The sequence below is a fragment of the Siniperca chuatsi genome, linkage group LG15 (assembly GCF_020085105.1).
Source record: "Siniperca chuatsi isolate FFG_IHB_CAS linkage group LG15, ASM2008510v1, whole genome shotgun sequence".
In the NCBI taxonomy this organism is placed as follows: Eukaryota; Metazoa; Chordata; class Actinopteri; order Centrarchiformes; family Sinipercidae; genus Siniperca; species Siniperca chuatsi.
In genome coordinates, this window is record NC_058056.1 from 21,922,190 (window position 1) to 21,940,430 (window position 18,241).

The 18,241-nt window shown below is 39.8% G+C and overlaps 1 protein-coding gene across 19 annotated transcripts in view; it reads left to right on the forward strand.

Moving 5' to 3' along the window:
* syne1b (spectrin repeat containing, nuclear envelope 1b) overlaps positions 1-18,241 on the forward strand; it is a 91,950-nt gene that overhangs the window by 15,654 nt on the left and 58,055 nt on the right. For 9 of the 19 annotated variants that reach the window (XM_044165673.1, XM_044165678.1, XM_044165672.1 and 6 more), the window contains 37 exons: positions 562-654; positions 1,010-1,188; positions 1,428-1,624; positions 2,325-2,434; positions 2,882-2,932; positions 3,394-3,501; positions 3,614-3,751; positions 4,232-4,396; positions 4,538-4,650; positions 4,862-5,030; positions 5,130-5,226; positions 5,367-5,387; positions 5,717-5,919; positions 6,106-6,270; positions 6,381-6,533; positions 6,638-6,781; positions 7,491-7,658; positions 7,836-7,994; positions 8,082-8,246; positions 8,588-8,722; positions 9,202-9,360; positions 9,725-9,933; positions 10,616-10,724; positions 10,919-11,083; positions 11,380-11,547; positions 11,689-11,865; positions 12,921-13,061; positions 13,184-13,344; positions 13,684-13,834; positions 14,261-14,488; positions 14,598-14,696; positions 14,923-15,110; positions 15,346-15,469; positions 15,733-15,899; positions 16,538-16,691; positions 16,818-17,443; positions 17,570-17,749. In XM_044165673.1, the coding sequence (XP_044021608.1) occupies positions 562-654; positions 1,010-1,188; positions 1,428-1,624; positions 2,325-2,434; positions 2,882-2,932; positions 3,394-3,501; positions 3,614-3,751; positions 4,232-4,396; positions 4,538-4,650; positions 4,862-5,030; positions 5,130-5,226; positions 5,367-5,387; positions 5,717-5,919; positions 6,106-6,270; positions 6,381-6,533; positions 6,638-6,781; positions 7,491-7,658; positions 7,836-7,994; positions 8,082-8,246; positions 8,588-8,722; positions 9,202-9,360; positions 9,725-9,933; positions 10,616-10,724; positions 10,919-11,083; positions 11,380-11,547; positions 11,689-11,865; positions 12,921-13,061; positions 13,184-13,344; positions 13,684-13,834; positions 14,261-14,488; positions 14,598-14,696; positions 14,923-15,110; positions 15,346-15,469; positions 15,733-15,899; positions 16,538-16,691; positions 16,818-17,443; positions 17,570-17,749 (5,939 nt within the window). Of the gene's footprint in view, positions 1-561; positions 655-1,009; positions 1,189-1,427; positions 1,625-2,324; positions 2,435-2,881; positions 2,933-3,090; positions 3,124-3,393; positions 3,502-3,613; positions 3,752-4,231; positions 4,397-4,537; positions 4,651-4,861; positions 5,031-5,129; positions 5,227-5,366; positions 5,388-5,716; positions 5,920-6,105; positions 6,271-6,380; positions 6,534-6,637; positions 6,782-7,490; positions 7,659-7,835; positions 7,995-8,081; positions 8,247-8,587; positions 8,723-9,201; positions 9,361-9,724; positions 9,934-10,615; positions 10,725-10,918; positions 11,084-11,379; positions 11,548-11,688; positions 11,866-12,920; positions 13,062-13,183; positions 13,345-13,683; positions 13,835-14,260; positions 14,489-14,597; positions 14,697-14,922; positions 15,111-15,345; positions 15,470-15,732; positions 15,900-16,537; positions 16,692-16,817; positions 17,444-17,569; positions 17,750-18,241 lie in introns of all 19 variants that reach the window. The other 10 variants (XM_044165677.1, XM_044165674.1, XM_044165690.1 and 7 more) reach the window with 6 other exon arrangements.

Genomic DNA, 18,241 nt, shown 5'->3' on the forward strand with positions numbered 1-18,241 from the left:
CCATTAAACGCCCTGTGTGATCATATACTGTATGCATTCTTTTCATTTGATGCACGATGTGTACTAAGCAACTCTTGGATACGGCCATTCTGTTTTTATAAATGTAGTCATTATGCTTTTCTACACATGCATTTTCATGCATTTTGACTAGAACACTGGTTACTGATGTTTCTGGCTCCCTACAATTCTGAGCTGCTCAAATGTAGAGATGTAAACATGGCAAATTGTGGCAGTTCACCAATGCAAGGTTTGCAGTGCTGTGGTACCTCTGCTGTTCCTTTAATGCCTAATTTGATACAATTGTCTCTTTTCTTTTTTTCCCTTCTGGTTCACTTTTTAATGTGGCTGTTTCTGCCTGCCTGGTTTGGCTATATTACAGTACTTACCTGCATCAAACACCTGACTTTGATGAGTTTGAGCAAAAAAATGCTTGCAGTATTCTTTTGGACAGAATCAAACTCAATGGGCTTCTGTGGGTGAAAATGCAAAAAATCTTCACTTCCAGACTGTCTGCATGTGACTTATTTTCTAGAATAATCATCTGCTTGGCTTTTGTTTCAGATCAAACTTGTTAACATTCATGCCACTGACATCGCAGATGGACGACCATCGATTGTCCTCGGGTTGATATGGACCGTTATCCTCTACTTCCAGGTAATACTTCATCTGATCCCCAAATCCTGAGAGTTTAATAACTGTGTTCACTCCACGGTGAGTTGATGCCCTACAAATAAACCCTGCACTTCACAGACTCCTGGACCCAATGGTTTTTGTTCAACATTTTGATCCAATGTTGATCTTTTTCTTGTCGAAACTTTACATAGTGTAATGTATGCATAAAGCGGATAGATAGATTGGATAGACTGGATAGAGGACAGAGAGGACTGGATAGATTATGTCACAAAATGCAGATTCAGATGAATGCCAAGAAATACTGCTATTTTCTTTTCATGTTGCTATGGTCACAATGCAACCTCTTATTTTCCTGTTGTTCTTGATCTTCATTTAGATTGAGGAGTTAACCAGCAACCTGCCAGCCCTCCAGGCTCTGTCCAACAGCAACTCCTCTGTGGAGAGTATAGCCAGCTCTGAAACAGGAAGCCCTCCCATGAAGAGAAAGGTTGTTAACAAATTTCAGGGCAATGCCAAGAAGGCCCTGCTCAGATGGGTGCAGTGCACAGCAGCCAAGTATGTCACTTTCAAATTACCTTTTTGGCTTACCAATTACTTTTGGTTACAATATGTTTATAGATATGGATGTAGATGCATTTTCTATATACTGTATAAGATGCTGGATAGAAAAGGTCTAGGGCTTATAAGGCAACTGTTACAGGTGTATGTGCCATATTTTGAAGGTTTCTGTATTCACACAAGTCTTCCATAGAAATATGCAAAACAAAAATGCTTAAGTATGTGTTTTTTTTTAGGCATCATGGAATTGAGGTGAAGGACTTTGGTCCCAGCTGGCGCGATGGTGTTGCATTCCAGTCAGTGGTGCATGCCATCAGGCCAGACCTGGTGGACATGGAGGTGGTGCGGAGGAGGAGCAACAGAGAGAATTTGGAGGAAGCCTTTGCACTTGCAGAAAATGAGCTGGGTATTCCTCGTCTGCTGGATCCAGAAGGTGCCCTTGACCTTTCTTGCTGTTTGCATTAAAGATTCCAGTGTAGCAAACTATTCAGACAAGATAGCAGTGAATATAAGTGTTACATAGTTAAGTCCTTTGAAATGTGCCAGTGTTTTGGACATAAAAGCAGCAAATATACAATATTAATTAGATTGATGAAACTGTGTTACTCTGTCAATCCATTCTGAGTGTTTTTGACTAAATGTGTGCTGAAAAGATCAGTGAAACCCACCAGACGATTTAAATTCCTGTGGCACTGAGTTTTAGTCTGTTGAAGTGAAGCAGTCTGCAGTGGCTCTGCAGTCCTGTCTTCACTAGCAGAGTCGTGATGCTTTATTGCACAAAGAGCTGCACTGAAACGTCTATGCTTTTACGGGAGCTTGACCCTGATTTCTAGAAACATCAGGTCAAGGATGGAGATGAAAGTAGATATGCATAATTAGCTGTCAGGCCTGAATAGATGTATCCTCTTGAGGACGCAAAACGCTTTTTTAAAATGTCATATTGACTTAATACCAAATGTAATGGCTCTGTCATATCTGCCCTTTATTTCTACAGGTATGAGGTCATGTTTAAAGTTAAATAACAAAATGATTTTTGGAGGCCTGAAAAACATTTGCTGCCTGTGTTTAGATCAGAAAATTATCAGGGTAAAGTTTCATCCAGTGCGTCAGATTATGTTTGTGTTGCTCTGTAGATGTGGATGTAGACAAGCCAGATGAGAAATCCATCATGACATATGTGGCTCAGTTCCTCAAGCACTACCCAAACCCCCACCACTCTGAAACTGATGGACAGCAGGATGAGGTACTTGTTTAAAACTTATGATACTATATATTGTATAAGTGCATTTAAGGCAGTGATACATCGGGCAATTTCTGGAGGAAAAATATCATTGTGTTACTACTAAATACTGTATGAGAATTGATATTTAACTCATATGTGTTATGTTTTTAAATTTATATATATTGTTGCCATCCCCATTTCCCCAACAGTGCCTAGTGTATCGTCGAATGACCACATGCAGAGATCATAACAACAGTATATGCTTGATGAAAACATGCTTTAACTGCTGCTGAGCTTAATTGTTGTAAGCCTGTGCCTGCAATTTTTCATATTTGTCATTTTATCACATGAAGCTCTCATGAATCAAAATAATCATAGCATGAACACAGTAGTAATATGATCATCAAACTTTTGTTTTCCATCATCATTTAATTTCTCCATCTACTTATTTGTTTTATGCACATTAAGCTGCTTCTTGGCTCAATTCCAACTTTTGCACTGTCAGTGCCAGTACTCCAGGTGAGAGTTCAGGTCATAGCACTGCATGCTTTCCGTTTGGAGTGTATTCCCACCTCGCCCTCAATTTCCCATCCTCCTCGCTTCTTTTTAATAATGCATCTAATGCATTTTGTGGTATGTTTGCATCTCTTTGTGTGCCTTGCTGCTTTCCTGGATAGTTTGGTCCCCAAGATATAGAGCAAATGCTTGAGGTATGTTTCACTAAATTAACAGACTAAATCAGAGGTTTGATGAAGATACTAGTGTCCATACCCCCTTTCCTTCTACCATGACTTCTAAAACTGATCTGCACTAAAATGTAGAGGTTGGCTTTGTGTGAAATATTAGCAGGTTAAGTCTCTTTTTCTAGTCCTTAAATGTGGGTTTTTCCTCTTTAATTGGAATTGATAAGGTATTTCTGGAATGTCAGTTTGTTGTGAGTTTATCAAAGGATTAAGCTGCATGTTCCCTGATTGTGATAGAGAGAGGAGCGGAAGATGCTTAGAGAGCTGAAGGTGTTTTTAGATCAGCTGGAGAGAGATGTTCTGCGGGCTCAGGGATCAGAGGGAAACCTCACTGACAAATATCAGGTGAGTCAGGGCTGGAAAGACAATGTGCATTGTTACATGACATTCTGCTTTGACAAAGAAATGTATCAACTCTTACCACATGTCTTTCTCATATTATCCTTTTGTTTTGCAGGCATTTAAGAGCTTCCGTGTACAGTATGAAATGAAGAAAAAGCAGACTGATTCGTTGCTACAGCCAGTCCACAGAGATGGCAAGCTATCTGTGGACCAAGCTCTGGTCAAACAGGCGTGGGACCGTGTGTCTGCCAGGGTAATTGTACTGCGTACTTCTGCACAACATGAATAATTTAGAACCAAGCCACAAAGAAAACAGAATTAATTATCATAATTAATCATATCTAAGTTAAACAAAACCTGAGAATAAATAATAGATACATTTGTCATTATGCTTTTCTTGACATTCTGAACATTGCATTTCCATAGTGAAAGTTATCTCAATAAGAGAAACACAACTCACGGTTCCTCTCTTCACTGGCTGCCAGTGAAAGTTCAGTGGGGTACAAGCACAAACAAATTAGAGTTTGTTCAGAAGGGAGGAGAGGGGAACAGAGGAGGTTTTGTTCATTGGGCAGTCTGCTCCTCTGGACATCCACAGCTTGTCTAGACTGGCATAAAACTCTTTTGTAGCGTGTTGCTTGTGAACATGTGGAACTGTTTTGATCAGCATAGCTTCCTCTATGGTGGGATCTTACTTTGGTAGAGTGGGTATTTTAATGGATGTCAATTGCAGCTGCTGGACTGGCACATCCATCTGGACAAGTCCCTGCCTGGTCCTCTGGGAGTGATTGGAGCCTGGCTTCATAGGGCAGAGATGGCTCTGAGAGAGGACATTCCCATCCAACATGCTCATGAAGAGACAGCCAATGTTCTTCACAGAAAACTAGAGCAGCATAAGGTAACACAGCTGACCTTTGAGTTTCAATGTATCTGGACACCTACCATGCTATTGCCATGGTAGGTATCCAAATCGTTTTATACAGGTACAGTACACAGGAAAGCCAATGTGGACAAAATTACATGTGATTACATTTTGCAGGAGGTATTAAAAAACTTGGAATCGCACAGGCAACCCTTCCAGCAGATCCACAGGGACAGATCTGTGAATGGGGTACCTGTCCCACCTGAGCAACTCCAAGATATGGCTGAACGGTAAGACCTTTATTAGAGTAATTCTCATTACTTATTGTGAATTCATTTTATGTACAGAATCTTCTAAAAATTGTATTTAATTGGACATCAACTTGATGTTCGCCAATTCTGTTTCTAATTAAATAAAACATTTTCTGTGTTTGGTCTTCTACGCCTCTTGTAAAATCAAAGCAAAAATGGAATGATTATTGTACATCTGTTTAATTTGCAGGTTCAATTTTGTGTCTACATCATCACATGCTCATTTGATTAAACTGGAATTCTGGGAAATGAAGTATCGATTGATGGCATTTCTTATGTTGGCTGAGTCAAAGCTCAAGTCCTGGATCATTAAATATGGCAGACGGGACTCTGTTGAACTCTTGTTGCAAACTTACCTTGTAAGTTTAAATTAGTGGTGTTGTAGTTGTAGTATTTGAATGACACTGTCTATTTCAAACTATTTCATTTGTATTTTCATGTTTTCCTTTCTATTCCAGACTTTTGTAGAAGGCCACAGGTTCTTTGAGCAGTATGAGATAATCTTCACAGCCCTCAAGCAAGCTGCAGAGGTTTATGTAAAGTCTGACAGTTCAAGTAAGACTCTTTTGGTTTTATTACCACTTTATTATTTATCTATATATGTATATTATCTCTCTCTCTCTATATATATATATATATATACACATTTCTTTGGGCTCATAGTAAACAATCTTATTATTGATTTTATGTTACAGGGTCTAAGACCCATAACAAAGGTAAGTCCAAAAACAGTCTGACAATCTTTAAAACCTTAACTTTGCCTGTCTCCTGAGCCATTTCTTTCTGTAAATGTGGGGCTGCACTTTTCAAACATACTTTTAATCCTCTGAACCGAAAAATCATAGTATTGCATTATGCATGAAAAAGTAACAGTAATTGCATTAGTTGGAATGCTATTTTAGCACGTTCTTTCAGACCTAACACACTGTAGCATCAATCAAATGGCCAAAGGATCCGCAGACATAATCAAATGCTGTTTTTTTATACATGTACATTTGATACCCATATTAGTTTTAACTAAACTAATTCCATATTTTACTTTCAGTTGATGAAGCAGAAGGGGTAAGTAAATTCCTCAGTGATGCCACAGCTCAGTGGAAAAACCTGGCTTTGGAGGTGCGGAGTGTTCGCAGCATGCTGGAGGAGGTGATCTCTAACTGGGAGAAGTACAGTAGCACAGTGACAGCTCTGCAGGCCTGGCTAGAGGACGCTGAGCAAATGCTCAATCAGTCAGAGAATGCCAAACGTGTAAGTACAATCACAGATACTAAAAATGATGGACAGTATTATTTGTAATGTACACCTTTTATTTGTGCTGCTAAACTGTATGTGGAATGTTTTTTTTAAATGGTCACAAAGCATTTGAGTCTCTGATTGGCTGGGGAGTGTGCAGTACTCAATAGCTATGGTCTTTGTTTACCTTTCTTCTTTTAGGATTTCTTTAGAAACCTCTCTCACTGGATGCAGCAGCACATGGATATGAACGATGCTGGGAACTTCCTCATTGAGACCTGCGATGATACAGTCTCACGAGATCTGAAGCAACAGCTTCTCCTTCTGAACGGGAGATGGAGAGAGCTGTTTGTCAAAGTCAAACATGTAAATACAATGCCCTTTTGAACAACTGTACCGAGAAAAATATAATCAGCTTAAGTTTTCAAAAAAGATCAAAATGATCAATTTACTGTCTTCCTCTGTTTCATTGGCAGTATGCAAGAGCAGACGAGGTGGATAAATTGAGGCAAGACTACCAAGATGGGATTAATACCTTGAAAATGTTCATGGATGCAACCAATGAGAAGATGACTGCTCCTGTCCAAGTATCTTTCCTGAACGTCAGAGCCTTTGTTCAAGATGTTGAGGTAAACAGCACATACGCTCAAGCTTTTCGTCAGGTTTGACAAATTTTTCATCTCGCTTCTGTACAATGAAAAATTATCATACTATATATTCCAATTTACTGTAGGAAATCAAGCACAAAGTGCCAGCTATGGAAGCCGCCTGTAAGGCAGCGAGCCGTACTGCTCAGCTGTTGACCAAAGACACTCCACAGGAAGAAGTTTCACAGATGATGGCTGTGATGGGCTCGATCAAAGAGCAGCTGAGCAAGGTGTGTGCATGTCATTATACAGTATGTTGTACACTTGTTGAACTTGTTTCTTCTTTCTCTTTTTAATGTGTGCATGTGTGTTTATACTTGTGTGTTCATTATAGTTAAACTGGTGTGTTTTTTTCAAGGCTGATATTGATGTTTTGAAGTTTGCATTGTACAGTTTATACTAAAGGTGCCAGTATTTATTATTTCATCCAGATGTAATGAGGAATCCATCCTTAAAAATATAGGATTTATTATTTTTTTTTTTTTTACATATATTCAACATACTTTAGGAAGATATGGATATGGAAAAGAATGACCAAACCTTACCCTAACCATAACCAAAATAATTGATCTGAATATTAACCAAAATAAGTTACCCTATCTTAACCAAAAGTGAACCAAAGCTTGAATAATTAAGTATTGCAGGTAATTTTTGGCACTGGACAAAAATTCAAATTTGCTGTATCATAACCAAATATAGAGCTACCACATTATATGCAAATTCTATGCATATGATTGGATTTGTAAAATAGTTAATTGCAGTGGAAATATGTTGTTTTTATACACTCAAAATGTCCAAGGATGCAGTGTTTTCCACAGAATTTAATTGCTGGCATGGCGTTAAAGCCTCTGAAAAAATTGCTATTTAATGTCACTGATTTAAGATCAAAAGAACATATCATATCCTGTGATTCGCTTCAACATGCTGTCCTCCAATCAGGTAAGGGAGAGATGTTTGCCTCTGCTGAGGGAGTCCCAGTCTCTATTACCTTCACTGGAAGAAATGGAGAAGAACATCACAGGCTTCTACCAAGCTCTGGAAAAGGCCAGTCATCTGACCAGCACCACCGACTCTGAGGGACCAGTAGACTTTAAACAGAAATGCCAGGTAACTAATACAGTTTCAATACCATACCGTACCAATTTTATTGAATGACTTTTAGATACTGTACATAGATAAGGAAACTACATAAAATACTGAGGATTGTCCATTGAACCATGTTTTAGACTGAAAAGCATAGCCTCAAGATATGAATAAATGGCTGCTTGTCATTGAATACTGCAGGAGCTGGCGACCTTCACACATAGCTGCAAGAAGTGTTTGACAGTGATAGAGAGAAACCATCAGAACATCCAGAAAATAATGAACAACAGTAAAACCCTCCAGCACATGGACATGAGCCTTCTGCAAAAAAGAGTAGCAGACCTGCAGGCCTCCTCACAGGTACAGTAAACCTCAAGGCCTATTTGAATTCTATTCAGCTTTTAGAACTGTTTAAGCATTAAAAAATGTACTTGCTTGTGTATTTAGGCAATGATTAAGGAATCTACAGAGTGGCGGAAGCATGTGGAGGCAAACAGCAGCCTCATGAAGAGGTTTGATGAGTCACGGGTAGAGCTGGAGAAGGTTCTTAAAATGGCACAGAACTGTCTGACAGAAAGAGGCAACCCAGAGGAGCTGCTCAAGAAACAAACAGTAAGAAAACAGTCCTTGTGCAAGATATAGGACAGTACAGTTTAACCATCATGGTTACTTCTCAGTTTTGTTTTGTGCGAGTATGCTTAAAGTATGCTGCTGAGGCACCCAAAATATCCTCATTTCTAGGTTGACAATGCCAGACATATAGTAATTGTACATACAGTGTATGTCTATATAAATACCACAGTCAGTCCTGGCACAGCATGGAACAAGGCAACAGAAAAAACAGGATAATATATGTAACTAAAACAGAGAATAAGAAGGATGCATGATGTAAATAAGACATGACCTGTCCTGTACAAAGTGTTACACATGATGAGGTCTTGATTTTTTTGTAGGAGTTCTTTGGTCAGCTAGACCAGCGGGTCTTGAATACATTCCTCAAGGCTTGTGATGAGCTGACGGACATTTTGCCAGAGCAGGAGCAGCAGTCGCTACAGGAAACAGTCAGGAAGCTGCACAAACACTGGAAGGTCAGTGCCTTAAATAGTGTCATTTTTCAAGTGCAAGGATGCAGCTCCAAATAGATGACATATAATGATGATTAATATAAATATGATAAATATAAATATATTAATATTATTAATCTCCCACAAACATGGATTTAGAACATAGATTTTTTCTTTTTTTGTCAGATTATGACATATAGAAAATGTCCATGATATAATTTTAACCCAGCCCAGACCACTACAGAATTTCTTTTGGTATGGCACACCAGTTGCACTGTTTGTATTGCAGCTCCACAATTACATGTATGATTTAAGGTGTAAACTAATAGTAACAATTATTAATAATTTCTAATAATGTATAATGCCAGTCTCAATATTTTTCTTTTTTTACTAATACAAATAAACCAAAATTTGTATGGCACTATTCTACATTAGCCAAAAAGTTGCTTGAAACAAATTTCTCTGAATCTGGCCTCGTCATTTTTGTATTTCTCATTTTGCAGGATATTCAGACAGACGCCCCTTTTCACCTCCTGCATCTAAAAGTGGAGGTGGAGAGGAGCAAGCTGATGGTGTTGCTGCAGGAGTGTCAGGCGGAGGTGACCAGGGAGAACCGCCACCTGGCTAGCATGGGGAGCGAGAGGCTCATCAAGGAGCACAGGGTGAGCATAGAGTGGCTGGCTGGCTGGCTGAGTTTTGTGTATTGATTAACTCAGTGTGAAGTAATTCAATGCAAATTCACTGCTGTGTACCTTGGGTAGCAGGTAGCAGGTAGCTTGGGAAGATTTTGATGAACTTGATCCAAAAGAACTATAGCTCTTCCAGTGTCAAGCAAATACTGTCCTCAATCAGCAGTGTTTTGTTGTCTTACATTCACATTCACATACATGTACATTTACCATGTACATGTATGTATATGAAACACTAGCACACTTTTGATTAACAGGAGTAAAATCCATGCTATCCTGTGTTCCTGGTGTTCACTTCTAATACAACAAGTAAATAATTGTGTGTATTTTACTTTAGGCCTTCTTTAGGGAAAAGGGCCCCCAGTCCATCTGTGAGAAAAGGCTGCAGCTGATGGAGGAACTTTGTCAGAAGCTCCCTGAGGGTGACTCTGTCCACCAGACCCTGGAAACAGCGAGAAAGGACTTCTCTGAGGTCCAAGAAGAAATTGAGAACACCCATCAAAAGCTAATGCAGCACCCAGATAAATGGAAGGAATACAACGCAAGGTGCAGTAACTACTTATTTTGGTGAAGTCCTCTTTCAGTGGTTACAATGTACATATATACGGCTTATGGACTGAGTTGTAGTCCAGCATATGATTTAACCTTTTGACTGTTGCAACAATAGAAGTATGCTTTGTTCATTAACCAGGCAGTATCCTGCATTCATTACATACCCAAAGTAATCATGTTAAAATTCTTTCATTCACTTGAGATGAGGCGAGAGAGAGTTGAGGTGAGGAGAAGGTTTTGCAATGCATATGATTTTGATCACAAAATGCAAAGGTTGTCTAGCATTCAATCATGTGTTTGAAATCTGTGAGATAAAACATTTTGGTTATGTTTCGTAGAATACAAATGCTAGTTTCATTGTATTCTACTGATTATGAAACATAGTGTTTTTCATTTTAAGAATGTTTTTATTAATTATTGATGTGTTAATTCTCTCAGATGTTTGAGACTTGGCTCCCCTTTTTGATCAGCTGTTACAGCCTGGGGCTTTAGGTTAAAGATGAGTTGATTCACGTTGTGAATTAGATGCCTGACGAAGGTCCATGACCAAAACAATGTACCTTTAATAAACTCAGTGCTGATAGTGTGCAGAAATGCAACATTTTCTTTCACAAGCAATTATTCCGGAAAACTTTTTGAGTTTGAATTGAAATTTTCCCTTCATGGTCTGAAACAGGTATGCTGAACTCTCCTGCTGGCTTATATCTAAAGAAAGCCAACTGAGGCTGCTGAGAAACCGAGCCAATGACCCCAGAAAATATGGCCAGGTTAAAGCTACCATCACGGTGAGTTAGCCCATACACCCGACAGCTCAACTATCCACTGACAGTACCCTCCTCGCCTCCTCTGTGATGTGTCACTTGTGATGTGCTACTGGCTTGTCAGTGTCACTGCTGTGGAGATGAGACTGTAAAAACACTTCGCATCAGGTGACTCTTATAACCACATGAGCTGTATCACACTCTTTTATTGTGTGCAGGAGCTGAGGAATGATGCAGAGCTACAGGAGGGGAATCTCGGCTGGCTGAAAGCCCGTATGGCCATACTTATTGAGATCAGTGCTGACAGCGATGCCCAGAGGCAAGGAAGTGCACTGAACAAGCTCTCTACTGATTTTAAGGGTCTTCTTGCTTCTCTCCTAGAGGTAAGTGAAGCTTTCACATATTTTATTAAGGTATCAGACACAATCCAAGCATCATATTCCTTCTGAGAATCTATAGTGTACTGCCTAAACATTTGAACCTTGTTTAAGGGGCATACATACATATAATAATCTATAATCAATTGGACATGACCAGTGTACATTGTAAGGATATTATCATGGCACTTTCATTTATAGGTAAGATATAGGTTTGATTGTACTAAACTGGACATACATACCCCAGCGTCAATTCATCATGTTTGTTCTCAAACTGTATTTTTCTCTGTTATATCTTCCAGGGTGAGAAGATGGTGCTGGCTGTGGGGGACTGTGTGCAGTTCAGGGAAGAGGTACAAACTACTTTGGATGATCTCGTACAGGGGCAGAAAGAGGCTCAGGCTGAGGTCACCAAAATACTGGATTGCTCAACTGTTAGAGAAGCCCAGCAACTACTTCTCATTCACCAGGTGCTGTAGGACATTAACAAAAAAGAAATTAATTAAATCAATTATTTGACTTTTATATTTTGATTTTTTTGAAGGCAGAGTTTACTTATAGGGTTAACTTTAAATTAGATTAACACTTTGATTGTGTCCTCTTTCCCATAGCAACTGTTAAAACGTCTAAAGCTGAAGAGAAAGGATGTCCAGCAGCTGATCACCAGAGGTCAGCAGCTCCAGGCTGAGGAGGGTTTGGGAGAGACTCTGCAGCAGGACCTGCAGAATTTGGAGAACACACTCAGCAAAATGGAGCAGAATATGGATTCACAGGAGCAAAGCCTTGAGGTGAGCAGTGTTATTTAGGCAGTGATTCAGGAGGAAACTTTTAGGAAATTGTTAGTGAACGACATGTCACAGTGGATTAAATCAGCACTGTTGCTCTGAATAATAACCTGCAACAACAAATTTAGAATGATTTTGCTTTAGTTTTTCTTTAGTTTTAGCAAAATTTTATGAACAGAAGGGTTTCCCTCTGGAAATTGATTAGCAGAGGTGGTAAGCTTTGATATTGACAAACTTTAAAAAAAAATTTTTTGCAACGTGCTTCTCTGATTATTTGCTCTGAAATATATCAATCAATTGCTGTGAGCCTCTGAGCTGAATCCTGACACATTTTATCTCATGATAAATTTAGTTATTAAATGATGGCATTAAGAATGCCTCATTCACTAAATACGTGGCCTTTGCTGTTGCAATATAGCGCAGGATTCCTGGTAATGCAGTAGGCTTTGGAGATGCAGCATTTGTGGAAAATTGTCCTGAGTGGAGGGTAGAGAGGTCTGATTAATGTTTTCTCCTCTGAGGCTTTTTAGTTTCTTAAGAAGATAGTGATGCAGTGAGTCAGTCATCATACTCTTGATGGTGCCTTTTATAAAACGTAGACAGGATGGAGGTTGGAGTCTTGAAATGGAAACTTGATGAACCTGATGTTTCTGACTCTGCAGCAGAACCACTGCTGCAGCATCACTGGGGCGAGGTGCTTGCAGAATATAAGCTGTGCTACCTTTGTTAATATGCTGACTCATCACCCCTGCTGATAAAGCGAATCATGGCAGTGTCATCTTCATACTTAATTATATGGTTTGAGCTGGTTGGCACTAAATTCATGTGTCAGTGTGTTCTTTTGGTGGTGATCTTGATCTGGGATTACTGCCATTAGAAAGTAATTATTTTCCTGCTGTAACTTTTATATATTTTATATATGTGATAACAATAGAAGGAGGGTCCAATATCAGCAATGTCCAAGTTTGCTGCTCAACAGCATTGCATTTGACAAACATAGCATATTATCGGTGTCTTCTACCCCATTTAGATCTGCAATGTTGCTATGTCATCCCCAGGTCACACTGGCAGCCTGGCAGGAGTTTGACAGCCAGCAGGAGGCAGTGCATGAGTTTGTTAATAAGGCCCGCTCAACGATGGAGAGAGACCTGAACTTCAGCAGTCCAGAAAGCCTGGCTGTTGAACTTGACCAAGCCAGAGTAAGTTTGTCTTTGGGTTTACTCCTGTGGACATATTCTGTGGTTTACTCTTGACGTTTTTACTACTGGAAGTATATTAGCTAAATAGAGAATATTACCAATATTCTTTATTTTGTAAACAGGTGTTGTTAAAGCAGTGTGAAGCAGAGGCCTCACATATGAACACTTTGCTGAAGAGAGCAACAGAAATCCAGCTTGGTCCGAAGAACAAGACTCTGCTTTTACAACAAGCTCGTTCCCTCAGTGAACAAGTGGACAAAGTAGAAGCTGGGCTCAAAAAAGAGTAAGATGATGGATTTCATTCTTGTTGCTTTTGCTAAATAATGTTTTAGTAGTTGTCAGATAGTGTTTCCAAATACATTATGGTTTTAGCCTAATATGATACAGTACCAGATGAGCAGAGTTTGCCACAAAGGGCAATGCAACACAATCAAAATGTACATATTAACCACAGGTATATTTAAAAGTCAATTGAGAATAATTGTGTGTGAAAAATTACCTGACACAATCTCAAGGACCCAGATGTAGTAAACCCAAATATCTGGTACTCTTTATCTCACATGATAGATTGATTGATCAACTATTACTCAGCCAATTTATAATTTATACTCTTGTTTTCCAGTGTCAAGACTCTGGAAGAAATGAAAACTCAGTGGGATCAGTTTGGAGCTGGGTTTGAAACCTTTTCCTTGTGGATATCGGACAAGGAAAAGCAGCTGGATGTACTGAAATCTTCTACTTTGCCTCTTGAGCAACAGGTCAACACAGTAAAGGTACAGTATTGTGTATTACAAAGCTATAACCCTCTTACACCATGTCCTAACAGTAATCTTAGCCAATCACACTGTCACCCTGTCTCTGTTTTAGACACCCGCATCAGCCCACTGTCTCCAACACAAATGGAGTAACTGTTCATGCAGTCTGTGCTTTTTGTTTGACGTAGCAGTTTCAGTGCTGACAACCTCAAGCTGTCCCAATGTGCTATTTAGACGCATGTTTGCTTTTAGGATGCGGTGTAACTCTAGTAAACCTGCAACAGCACTATGGCTAGTTAGTTATCATCATTATTTGCTCTATTGTGTGAAATGTACACTGATAATATGTTTTTATATATTTCACCTCCACTGGACAATTATAAAAGACTCAGTGATTATCTCAATCTTGCTTTTATTTATTGTTTTGCATCCATACCTGTCCAGGCTGTTGGTGCAGAGCTTCAGGAACGGGCTGAGGTTCCTTCTCAGCTGGAGGCAGATTCCCAGGCACTAGCCCAGTTTGTATCTTCAGGGGAGGCAGCTCGTATCAAGGCCCGTCTGACCCAAATCGGCAGGTACTGGGAGGAGCTGAAGGAGAGTGTACAGCAGCTGGATGGACAGCTGGAGGAAAGCTCCTCTCACCAGCAGAAGTTCAAAATTAGCTTTGAGGAGGTAAATAGGCTTATTGATACTTTTTTCAATATCATGACAGTATACAGAATAGCATTTAGGGAAGATATGGACATACAATTAGTTTTTTTTAATCTTTATTCTCTCCTAGGTGCAAGCATCTCTCAGTGAGCTACATACAAAACTGGAGCATCCTATCAAATCCTGCACCGCCTCATCAGAGACCTACAAAGCTCTTCAAAACCACATGGTGTTTAATTGTTTTTACTGTTATCTTTTAATACAGAATACTATACTTGTAAGGAAACAAGTATTTTCATTGCTTTACTACTTTAATTTAAAAAACTATAAATGCCAACAGTATTTGAAAAATGAACTGCAAAGCACACCACAGTGCCTGCTGTTTTTTTCTGTGTCAGTATTCCGGCTCACAGGTAATGCTGTGTGGGTCACTGTCTTGTGTTTTTGTTCCCCAGGATGTCTGTCAGCATCTGGAAAAGCTGAAGGGAACCTTGCTGTCCCTGTCAGCTAGTGTGCGAAGACTCAGTGACAAAGAGCAAGCAGAGAGGACTGTGGCAGAGCTAAACACCAGCTATGACCAAAATGTACAGGAGGCAAAGGACAAACAGAGCACTTTGGAAAACCTGCTTTCTCTTTGGCAAAAGTAAGAGCTATTGAACAGACCATTTATTTAATATATGTAGGATTTTGATAGCATGTGAATAAAAGCAATGTTAATAGTTAAATTGGATCACTGACTTACACAGATAGAAACAGATAGAAACAATAAGAAATTTTGATAGTAATGTATAAACACAAGTATAGCCAACAGTGTAAACTGAAAAATAAATCAAATCTTTACTCTTTGAAACACCATTGTTTCTATTGATGTGTTTCAGGTATGAGAAACAGCATTCAAACTTTATTTCCTGCTTGGAAAGGAGTGAATCTGCATTCAAACCGGAGAGTCAGTGTCTGTCAGCTGATAAAGCCAAGCTCCGCACAGAGATACAAGATTTGCAGGTACAATCACATAGTTCTCCAAAACACATCTAAAACCAAATCTTACCCCTAAAGTAATTTGGGAATAAGTAATAACATTAATAGTCCTTGGTGGGGATCAGATTTTTGTCCCCATATATCACAAATGAGAATAGACTTTTGCCCCCCACAACATGATGAATAAATAGCACATGCACACACATACACAGTTATACAACACTAACTTTAAAAGCGAACATATTTTGAGTGAAAGTTTTTGTAAGAAATGTATGTTTTCCTTCTAGGTCTTGTACTCTGAGGTCCAATCCCTTGAGCCTGCTCATTCTGAATTGGTGTCTTTGGGTACATCCTTGTGTCCGACTGCACCAGAAGAGAGAGTGAGGCAGCTGAAAGATGAGCTGGAGACCCTGCAGAGGAGATTGCATGTTCAAAATGAAGTCCTCCCTCAAAGGTAAAATAATCTAACACAAAATAATATTGTTTTCTTTATTGTAAATTTCTTTACAGGTCACACGTACACATGCTGTTCCAGGGACCTGTCTGATGAAGCAAGTTCAGCACAGTCAGTTTATCTTTGATTACACTGGTTTCACAAACCTAAATATTGGCGCATCAGGGCAATTAAAGGAAAACTCAACCTGAATACTGATTAAACACAGCTATTTGTGATGGTTGTTTTGTGGTGTATGTTTTGTATTTGTGTGGGTAAGTGTTTGAATGATACAATGTCATTTTGAACTATTTCAGCAGCTACAAATACCATAAATGTCTAAAATATCGGTGGTAAATGCTTATGTCTGGCTATGTTATGTCTATGTTTTGGATTTTCTTAGACTCCATATTCAATAAAGAACATGTTCATTACAGATATTCAGCATGTAAAATTACACCAAAGATTAATGATATAGAGTTAAACATAGTGTAACAGTGAGGGAATATCAGAGTGTGAAATATTTCATTGATATTTTTTGTGTGGCAAACTCCAGCTTGCATTTAATAAAATACTGAAAAGTATACAGTACAAATGCTAGTTAAAGCAGGTCTTGTCTTTACTGATTTGACTCACTATGCTGCCACTTTGTCCCCCAGAATCAAAGACCTTCAGAGCCACCTCTCACTGGTGGAGCAGTTTGACCAGGCCCTGGTCAAATTCTCCCAGTGGAGTGAGACCATGCTCTCAAATCTGCACTCAGCTTCTCAAATCAACATTGGCAACCTGCAGTCTGCCGCCACACAAGTAACGGTAAGAATCATTGTTCATTCATTTGTGCATGCAGGATGCTACTCCTTCCAGAGCCACTCCAGTTAGCAGACAAATAGCATTTTGCTTCAGAGCAACAACTGATCCTCTGTCAATTGCCTTTGACAGGAGACCCAGGTGGCCTTGCAGAAGCGGTCGAGTGTGAGACAGAGCTTGGAGCAACAGGTCGAGAAGCTCTGTCAGTTCTGTGAGCCTAATGATTCACAGCTCCTCCGCAACAGAGCAGACAGCTGTCTGCAGCCCTACCTAGAGGCCCAGCACATAGCTGAGCTCCAGTTAGAGTGCCTTGAAAGGCTCGAGGCTTTTCTGCAGACCCACGGTGTGGCTTCAGGGGTGTTGCGGGGTCTGAAGCAGACTGTGGAAAGTGCAGGGAGCTGGGATCGTGGGAAAGTAGAGGAGCTGCAGCAGGAGCTGGCCACTATTGTCCCAGACATTAGCCAGCTCGAGACTCTAGCCGTCAATCTGGACAGCAGTCTCTGTAAAAGCCATCTCCACATTGGTGCTGACGAGGGTTCTCGTAAGTCATGTCGCATGATGGCTGATTCACTCAGTGCTGAGCTGGATGCAGTCAGGAACTTGCTTGGAACTAAGCAGAGTGAAGCAGAGGCCCTGGGGGCTCTGTGGACCTCATTTAGACAGCGGAAAGAACAGCTTCTCAAAGCTGTGGAAGACATTGAAGAAAAAGCAGACCACCAGAGCTTCAAAGAGCCCAGCCTGCATGCGCTGCAGCAGAGGTAAAGCATTACAAGAGTGTAATCAGATAAATATATAGTTAGTGTGGTGATTAACATGTGGTGCTAGTACCATGGGTGGGTATGAGAACATGTGCAACAGCAACATATTCTCCCTCCGTTTGTCAGGCTAAGGTTCTTTAACCAGATGGAGGATGAGCTCCAGTCACACCAGCATGAGGAGCAGTGGCTGAGGGACAAGGGCAACCAGCTGGCCCAGAGAGATGCAGAGTTGGCTGGGGAGGTACTGAGGGAAATCAGTCTGTTGGAGACCACATGGGAGGACACCAAGAGGCTCATCACAGAGAGGTACTGAAGGAATGGAAGAGGGTTTTCCATGCTACTGAGTCAGTAAATATTGTATTATCAAAAGGTGCTTGGTAAAAGCTAAAGACAATACTGAAAACAATAGCCTCTAATCAATACTGAGACGCAACACTCCAAAAAACAGATCTTAGTGGGAGAAAGAGTCTTGGGTAGGCGTTTTCTTTTCTTTTTTTTTCATTTCAATTTGTGCCATTGCTGCAGATGTACCAATCAGAAACCAATTTTTATAGAATTGAACTCTCTGTTGTAGTACTTTGTTCTCAGGTACACTAATTAAAGGATTATGAAACACAATCTTTTTTTGGAAGAAAAACACTGTTACACTGACCTCTATGGGTTGATTGTTTCATGTTTGTTGCACTTGTGATGGTCATTCTGAAATATTACATCACTTCTGGGATGTGAAAATTTCAACTGCTAAATGGCTGAAAAACAGAATTTTCAGCTTGTTTTTCGTTACTTTTTAAGAGCTTG